General features: G+C 38.8%; 1 protein-coding gene across 1 annotated transcript; it reads left to right on the forward strand.

The window, feature by feature from the left end:
• Positions 1-1501: 1501 nt before the first annotated feature.
• LOC102856595 (casein kinase I isoform alpha-like) lies at positions 1502-2515 on the forward strand. Its single transcript, XM_006888179.1, has one exon. It carries the CDS (start codon positions 1502-1504, stop codon positions 2513-2515), a length of 1014 nt encoding a protein of 337 aa, XP_006888241.1.
• The last annotated feature ends 7470 nt before the right edge of the window (positions 2516-9985 follow it).

Here is a 9985-nt window from a genome sequence, read left to right on the forward strand (position 1 = left end):
TCTCCTTATTTCCTGACTTCTGGTACCAAGGATGTTAATTGTGGATCCAAACAAGTTGAAAATGTTTGAAACAAGTTGACAGTTTCAATCTCCTCCCCATCCATCTAACAAAGAGAATAGTTTACATCAATAACTCCTATAAAAGCATCAAGCTGGAATAAACATTTTACTCTTACAAGGACAGTGAAGGGGGAAAAAAAAAAAGAAAAAGTATCACAGGGTCTTTATTGAGCTGAGTGGCTCCCACAAAGATGTTCAAGGATGTTTCCAGAAAGTTAGATAACAGAGCTTTGTAATTAGAAGTGGCAAGTCACTGGTGGAAGATCCGTTTATTTACTTTGAAATAGCCCAAGTTCACTCCACTTATTACCAGTTTTTAAGAATTTGGCAATATTTTCTTGGTACAAATTACATACATCCAATTTGTTTTTCTATCTTCTTTTTTCAACTCAACTGATGCTATATGTCAATGATAATAATAATAATAATCTTATAATAATCATGATACCACTCACACATTGAACAATTAAACACCTAACTGGCACCAGACTCATGCAAATTTTCTAATCTTGACATCTATTTTTATAAGTTGGAATTGTAACAGTATTGTAGCAGTAACATGCTGATAAAGTTCTTCTAACTAATCCAGCTGGCAAAGTTTCAAAACTGAAATTCAAATTAAGAGTTCATGGTTCTATTTTGTCACTACCCTACTTAACAACTTATGATAGCTCTCAATTGGTTTCAAGATAAACTACAGAGTGTACCAAATCTCTTATTCTGATACGTACTAAAGATTCAAAATTTTCTTCCGTATTTCTTCATGTACTTTAAGTAAAATAAAAACAACTGAAAACCACATTCTTCCAGTATATTTTATCTTGATGATAAAATTTATGCATTCCTGTTACATGCTTTAAATATCTTAAAACTATTGGGTTCCGCCCTCGCGGTCAGTCGCGGACGCTGTAGGACTAGCGCCCGAAGAGATCTTTCCCAGAGTTCTCTGCGCCGTGAAGAAGCGGCTCCCGGAGACTGGGGGCATTTTGTGTTGGTTGGAGCCGGAAGAACAAGATGGCGGCGGCGGCGGCGGAGTGACAGGCTTCATCCGGGCGGGAGCTGGCGGCAGTGGTGGCAGCGGTAGTGCCGCCCTCACACAACGCGCCTTTTCCATACTGCGACGAGTCGCCGCGAAAGCGAAGCAGCGGCAGCCGCTCAGAAGCAAGTGGCCCCGTCTAGTGAACTGCGAGAACCATCCCAGAAGCTGCGGCCTGGCAGAAAAAGAACCCTGACTTGAGTGGCAGTGGTCAGGTGGTCCTGGGCCGACTGTGTGCCCTGTGACGCCGACGAAGGGCCTTCGGGTCTGGGGGGTGTTTTTCCCCCCCCCTCCGTTTCGTCCGCCCTCCTCCGCAGCCTTGCTCCGTGGACCAGCCCCTGGGCCCCCGTCCTCCCCTCGTAGGTGTTGGGGCTTGGCCCCAGCCCTCCATCTTCGTTTCTCACCATGGCGAGCAGCAGCGGCTCCAAGGCCGAATTCATTGTCGGAGGGAAATACAAACTGGTCCGCAAGATCGGGTCCGGATCCTTCGGGGACGTCTACCGGGCCATCAACATCACCAATGGCGAGGAAGTGGCCGTGAAGCTGGAGTCGCAGAAGGCCCGGCATCCGCAGCTGCTGTACGAGAGCAAGCTCTATAAGATCCTCCAAGGCGGGGTCGGTATCCCGCACATACGGTGGTATGGTCAAGAAAAAGATTACAATGTGCTAGTCATGGATCTTCTTGGACCCAGTCTTGAAGACCTCTTCAATTTTTGTTCAAGAAGATTCACAATGAAAACTGTACTTATGTTAGCTGACCAGATGATCAGTAGAATTGAATATGTGCATACAAAGAATTTTATACACAGAGACATTAAACCCGATAACTTCCTAATGGGTATTGGGCGTCACTGTAATAAGTTATTCCTTATTGATTTTGGTTTGGCCAAAAAGTACAGAGACAACAGGACACGACAACACATACCATACAGAGAAGATAAAAATCTTACTGGCACTGCCCGATATGCTAGCATCAATGCACATCTTGGTATTGAGCAGAGTCGCCGAGATGACATGGAATCATTAGGATATGTTTTGATGTATTTTAATAGAACAAGCCTGCCATGGCAAGGACTAAAGGCTGCAACAAAGAAACAAAAATATGAAAAGATTAGTGAAAAAAAGATGTCCACTCCTGTTGAAGTTTTATGTAAAGGCTTTCCTGCCGAATTTGCCATGTACTTAAATTATTGTCGTGGTTTGCACTTTGAGGAAGCTCCAGATTACATGTACCTGAGGCAGCTATTCCGCATTCTTTTCAGGACCCTGAACCATCAGTATGACTACACATTTGATTGGACAATGTTAAAGCAGAAAGCAGCACAGCAGGCGGCCTCTTCCAGTGGGCAGGGTCAGCAGGCCCAAACCCCCACAGGCAAGCAAACTGACAAAACCAAGAGTAACATGAAAGGTTTCTAAGCATGAATTGAACAGAAGAAACAGAGCAGATGATTGGAGCAGCATTTGTTTCTCCCCAAAATCTAGAAATTTTAGTTCATATGTACACTAGCCAGTGGTTGTGGACAACCATTTACTTGGTGTAAAGAACTTAATTTCAGTATAAACTGGCTCTGGGCAGCGCTGGTGATGCTGTATCCTGAATTGTAGCCGCTGTAATTGTGAATATTAACTGAGATAGTGAAACATGGTGTCCAGTTTTCTACTGCATTTTTTCGAGTGGAAAAGTTAACTAAATGGTTGACACAAATTGGTGGAGAAATTGTGCATATGCCAATTGTTTTGTTAAAGCCTTTTATTTTGAACTATACTGCTTTGAGAAGTCATTTCAGAAGAATGGCATGAACAGTCTTCAGCCACAGTTGTGATGGTTGTAAATGCTCACAATTGTGCATTCTTAGGGTTTTTCCATCCCTGGGGTTTGCAAGTTGTTCACTTAAAACATTCTCAAAATGGTTGGCTTCTTGTTTGCAAGTCAGCTGATACGGTAGCAACCAAAGATTCCAGTGTTTGAGCATATGAAAGACTCTGCCTGCTAACCTGTGCTAGAATAACAGCATCTAAAGTGAAGATTTAAGAAACTTAGTGACTACTAGATTATCTTTAGGACTCTGCATTAACTCTATAATGTTCTTGGTATTAAAGGAAAAAACCCCCACATATTTGTCACAGAAGATTAGTTACCATCTTACAACTGAACATGTATGTATGTTGCTTAGATAAATGTAATCACTGTAAACATCTAAAAAAAAATCTTAAAACTTATCTATCCCACCATTCTAAATCCAATAAAAACTTTATAAACTTTTCTCTGAGAACTGCTCCTGTAGAAAATGTCACATTTCAATTGCTATGGGACCCATCTCTTTCCCACTCAATCACCTACTGTAATTGGTTTTCAGACACCTCAATGTTTCCAGTGCATAATGTATCTGATACACTATGTCTACTTCCAGGCAGATAATCCAGGTCTTGAGTTTATTCAAAGCCTCTAGATTTGTTTTTTAGCTTTAAAAATTATAACAGTTTTATTTTTATTTAATTGGCATGTAACAAACAGAACATATTTTCAGTGAATAATGTGTTTTGATATACATCTATGAAAACATACCAACAATATGTGTTGGAAATATCCTTCACCACCGCAAGTTTTCTCATGTTCCTTGTATTCTTTCTTGCTTCTCATGCAATCCTTCCTTCTTGCCTTTCTCTATAATCTCCCAGCTTTATTCCCAAACAATCACTGTTCTGTTTTCCTTTAACTTTCATTTCCATTTCCTAGAATTCTGTATAAATGTAGTCCATGATCTTCAGTCTGGCTTGTTTCAGCATAATTATCTTGAAATGCACCGATAGTTCTTTCTTATTAGTGAGTATTGTTCCAATGCATGAATATGCCTCAATTTCTTTCTTCATTAATTTTGTGACATATGTTTGGTTTATTTCAAATTTAAGCTATGGCAAATAAGTACATGAAAACATTTGTGTACACATGTTCTGTGGATATAAATTTTAATTTTGGGGGTTTTATACTTAGAAATATAATGTCTCCATTGTAAAATAGATGAATATTTAACTTTTTAAAGAAATGTTTCAACTATTTTACAAAATATTTGTACCATATGACTTTCCAACCATTGGTGAATAAATGACCCATTTTCTCTACATCCTCAGCAACACTTGATATAGTCAGTTTTTTATTTTGTTCGTTGTTAAGTGCTGTCGAGCCATAGGCAACTCTTAGTGACCCTCTGAATGAAAAACTGGACACTTATATAACTTTCATCCTTTCTCCATGTTCACAGGGTTTCCAGAAGTGAGCCCTGTTAGTAGTATGTATATCTTAGTAGTATGTATATCTTAATTGCACGTTCTTACCCTTACAGGATAGGGAAACTGCATCTCATGTACTTTGGCCATATTTTCAAGAGGAAGTAGTCCTGAAAGAGAAATATCATGCTGGGAAGGGTGGAGGGTCAGAGAAAGAGAGGACAGCCTTCAACAAGATTGACTAATGCCGTGCCTAACACCAGGGGATTGAGCATGGCAGAGATTGTGGCAGGACAAGGTGAAGGTCTATTGTCCACAGGTATATGAGTCATAGTTGATTTGATGCCACCTAACAACAAAAACAATATATTACAGGAAATTCCGTGTTACATACTTTGAGCTCTGTAATCAAGAGACCCCAGTTCTGGAGAATGATTATGCCTGAAAAAGTTGAGAATATGAGAGTCAAAGCATTGGACTCACACAGTAACTCCAACAATTGTTATGAGCATAACAGAGATTAAGAGGATGGTACAGGACAAAGTTTCCATTTGTTGTTTGTTCACAGTCACTATGAGTGGAAGTTGACAACAACAAAAATGTCCAATAGTGCTATTTACCTTACTTATATTATTAGCAAGGGAGCTCTGGTGGCCTGGTAGTAAGAAGCTGCACTGCAATCTTAAAGGTAAATGGTTCGAATTCATCAGCTGCTCTGTGGGAGAAAGATGGGAAATCTCCTCCTGTGCAATAAAACTTGCTCTGAAAATCCGTGAGAGGGTCATTCTACAGCTCATATTAGCAGTAAGAACAACAAATTATTAATACACTATGCCATTCGTCTGCTTCCTAGCTTGTCTAAATCTGGGAGCTCTGCTGAAACAAGTCCACCATTGGTGACCTTTTCTGAGACTTGAAACACCAGCAGTATAGCTGCCAGCATAACAGCAAAACAGAAGTTATCCTGGCCTGAAAGCAAAGAATACCTATTTGTGTTTTATTAACTATGCAAAGGTATATGACTGTGTGGATCATAACTATGGCTGACACCGCAAAAGAATGGAAATCTAAGAACACTTAATTATGCTCATATGAAACTTATGCCTAGGCCAAGTAACTATTACCCAAACAGAGTGCAAAAGAATACTACAAGGTTTAAAAATCATGAAAGGTTTGCAGTAATATTGTTTCCTTTCTCCATATCTATTCAGTTTGCATTAAGAGCAAATGATTCAAGAAGGTAGACTATGAAGAAGAGTGTGGCATTAAGATAGGAGAAAAACTCATAAAAAAACCTGTGTTATGCAGATGACAACCATTCTGGCTGACAGTCAAGAAAACTTAAAACAGAGGGTCAAAGACTACGGCTTCAATATGGATCACATTTTAACATGAAGAAGACAAAAATATGTACTACCAGGCCAATAGGCAATATCATTATTGATGGAAAAAGTTGAGACTGTCAATGAGTTAATCTTTTTTGGATCTCCAATCAATATCCCTGGTACTAGCAGTCAGAAGATCAGAAAATATATTTCACTGGACATATCTGCTGCCAGGAACCTCTCCAAACTGCAGAGGGGCAATAATGTCAACTAGAAAATTGAAGTACACATGATTCAGGCCATGGTCTTTTCAATCACTTTCTATGCATCTGATACCTGGACAATAAACAAAGAGGACGGAAGAGGAATCAATGAGAACATTCAACTCTGGTGTCAGAGAAGAGCACAGAGAATATCCCATAGACTGTGAGGAAAACAAATATATCTTAGAAAAATTGCAGCTAGAATTCTCCTTAGATGGCGAACCTTCAGCTCACATACTTTGGGCATGATGCTAAAAGAGGCTGTTCAGAGGGTCAACGAAAGAGAGGAAGAACTTCAATGAAATGGATTGACACAGTGACTGGCAGCAATGGGTTCAAGTGTGTCAGAGATGATGAGGACGGACAGGCTAGAAAAGGATTCAGATCTGTTGTTCACCGGATAACTATGAGTTGTACTCAACTGCATCTAACAACAATCCAGTCAAACCGGTGAAGCCACTAACACCTCAGATTTGTCTAGTCCTACTCAGATGTGTTTATCAGGGTGTAGCCTTTCTCTGTACCTATTTAATCTGCATGCTGATAAAATTCTTTCAGAAGCTGGACTCTATGAAGAAGAATGTGGCATCAAGATTGAAGAAAGTTTCATCAATAACCTTTATTATGTAGTAGGATTTGAGATCAGGGAGTGAGATGCCTCCTACCTTGTTTCTCTTTTTCAAAAGTACTTTGCTTATTCCATCTCATTGAAGAATGGAATTGCTATTAGTATTGGGAATGCACTGAACTTGTAGATCCCCTTTGGTAGAATTATCAATTTAACAATATTGATTCTTCCTAACAATGAGCAAGGTATATTCTTCCCTTTTTCCAGGTCTCCTTTTGTTTCTTGTAGCAATCTTTTGTAATTTTCTTTTAATAGATCCTTTGAGCTACTAGTTAGATTTATGCCCAAGTATTTGTTTTTCTAATTTTTACTTTTTAAATGAAATTAATTTTTTAAAATTAATTTTTTATTTTTAAATTTTAGACATTTTAATATTTTAAGCTTCCTAATAGGGCAGTTCTGGTGGCTTGATTTTTGTTTTGTTAAGTGCTTTTGAGTCAAGTATATCTCATAGTGAATCTAGGTGCAGCAGATAGGAACTCTGTCTAGTCTTGTGCCATCCTCATTATCTCTGACTCACTTGAAACCATTTCTTCAGTCATTCTGTTAATGCACATCATTGAGGGTTTTATGCTCTTAAAGGTGACATTTTACCTTTCTAATCATGAAGTCCCTTTCCAAGCAACAGCCTTTCCTAGCAACATGCCCTAAGTAGGTGAGACGAAGTTTCACTATCCTTGCCTCCAAGGAGCGCTCTGGTTGTGCTTTTTCCCCAAGACATATTTCTTGGGTTTTGGTTGGCATCCCATTCAGCACTCTTTCCCAACACCACAACTCAAAGATATATATTCTCTGTCATCCTTATTCCTTGTCCAGGTCTCTGAGACATAAAGGTTATTGTAAAGACTGTGTCTTGCATCATACACACTTTAATCTTAAGACTGACCTTCTTGCTCTTCATGACTTTGAAGAGGTCACCAATAGCCAACTTTCCCAATGCTATATGACTCTAGATTTCCTGACTGCAGGTACCAAGGGAGTTGATTGTGGACCTACGCAAGACGAAATAACTGACAATTTCAATCTTTTCTACATCTGTCAAGAAATTGGCCATTATCCAAGTGGCAAGGACTTTTGTTTTCATGATGTTGACAAGTAATCCATATTGAAAACTTCAGTTCTTGATTTAATGCAGCAGATGCCTCAAGTCCTCTCTGCTTTCAGCAAGCATGTTTGTGTTGCCTGCATAACACAAACTGTTGATGAGCCTTCCTCCAATCCTAATACCACATTATTTTTCATAAAGTTCAGCTTCTCAAATTATTTACTTTTGCCAGTGCAAACCAAGAAGTTAGCTCAGATCTAAGAGGTGGAGAAATAATTTTGCTTCCTTGAAGAGACAAGGTGCAATGTCCTCTCACCTGCTGCAATGTCAATTTAAAGGGTGTGTGGACACAGAGGCAAGAGAGAGAGAATTGGGTCAGTTTCTCAACTAGTCAATGACAGATGTCTTTTAATAAGAAAATATTATTAATAATAAAATATTATTATAGGCAAGAACAGATGAACACACTTTGAAGTAAATTTAAATTCCCTGAACTAAGCTTATAACTTTATTATACTTCCCTCTCAAGAACTAAGACCTAGAAGAAATAAAGACATTTTAAAAAACAAAGTTTGCAATATTTTTCCTTTCTTGTAAAATTGTAATTTGAATGAATGTTTACAGAGAAAATTAATTTTTCATCCAGTCATTCATATACACTTTGTTCTCTAACATTAATTTTTTTAGTGGGTGGTGGCCTAGTGGTAAGAAGCTGAGCTGTAATCCCAAAGGCACGTGGTTTGACTCCACCAGCTGCCCAACAGGAGAAGAATGGAGAATCTCCTGCTGTGCAATTTAGCGTCTCTGAAAACCCACTGTAGGGTCAGTCCTGAGTCAGTTCTGACTTGACGGCAAACATAACAATATGAATAGCCAACTTGAACCCTGCCCTATCCTGTAACATCCTCACCATCTTTGAAACACTAAAGCCTATTGCTGAAGTTGTGGTATCAATCCACTTAATGGAGGATCTTCCTCTCCTTTGCTGGACTCCCCCTACCCTATCTTTCCTAGTCGGATGTTCCTCTGCAATGAACAGCCTCGCCTAGCTACATGTCTAAAGTATAAAAGATGAAGTTGAAGCTTTGCCATCTTTGCCTTCAGAGAGTACTCCAGCTACACCCTCTTCAAAACATATCTCTTGGCAGTCCTTGGCATGTTCAGAATTCTTCTCCAGCACTACAACTCAAAGACATCTATTCTTCTGCCAGCCTATTCACTGTCCAGCCTGAAGTGGTAAAGAACTGCACTGTCAACCCAGAGGAATTCAATTAGAATCCACTAGCTGCTCTGGGAGAAGGATGGACAGTCTCCAATGATATTTACTGACTCTGAAAAAAACTGGAGGGTCAAATTTGTGTTGATTTTGGCTTGATGGTCCAAAACATCAACAATATATGCATAGTAGTACATTCTTGAGGTTTTAACTTAAATTTATGCAATGACTAATGATGTTGAACATCTTTTTTGTGTGTTTATTATCTATAAGTCTTCCTAGATGATACTTACGTTCAAATATTTGCCTATTTAAAAAAAAATCTTAAAACCATAGGTTTATTAGTTTTCTTGTTATTGGAGGTTTGAGGGGTTTTTATGTTGTCTGCATACATTCTTTATTGGATATGCGTATTGCAATTATAGTCCTTCAATCTATATTTGCCTTTTAATTTTCTTAATGGGTGTGTCAGAGGCAATGCGATTGGCACGGGATAGAGCAGGGTTTAGGGCTGTTGTACATAGGGTCACTGTGAGTCGCAAACAACTCAACGACACATAGCAACAACAACAACAATAATGGTATATAGTCTTTTTAATTTCATTTTTATTATAATTTGAATGGTAGTTTACAAAGAAAACTGATTTTCACTCAACCATTTGTACACATTGTTGTACAAATTGTAATATTAATTACAATGCCTATAGTGTAATCCAAGAGGCAGTCATCAGAACAGAGCAGGGAAACAGAGCATGGTTAAAAATTGGGAAAGGTATATGCCAGGGATGTGTTCTATCTTCATACCTTTTCAATCTATATGGGAGGCTGGGCTCTATGAGAAGTGTGGCGTCAAGACTGGTGGAAGACCAGCACCTACAAATTTTCACCAGTAGAAAAACCTGTGTAGAAGAGTCTGTGCCCTTTCACGATGATGACTTTTGTTTTCAAAGTCAGCATTAAATGTTAGCTTTTATGACCATCTCGAAATACTAAAAATTATACTATGTAAGTTGGCATGGGGCATTTTGAGTCAGATGACCATATGATATATTACTCTGGAGATGAAAAGACAAGGAAAAATGGGGTTGCCTTCATAGTAAAAAAAGTAATTTCTAGATCCATCTTGAAGTACAACATCGTAAGTGACAGGATTATATCCATACACTTACAAGGAAGTCCAGTGA

Source organism: Elephantulus edwardii, unplaced genomic scaffold (genome assembly GCF_000299155.1).
Source record: "Elephantulus edwardii isolate Elephantulus edwardi_28Jun2011 unplaced genomic scaffold, EleEdw1.0 scaffold00065, whole genome shotgun sequence".
Taxonomy (NCBI): Eukaryota; Metazoa; Chordata; class Mammalia; order Macroscelidea; family Macroscelididae; genus Elephantulus; species Elephantulus edwardii.

Bases quoted from the DNA above. Each gene is read 5' to 3' on its own strand.
- LOC102856595 (XM_006888179.1), top strand. From the start codon at position 1,502: ATGGCGAGCAGCAGCGGCTCCAAGGCCGAATTCATTGTCGGAGGGAAA.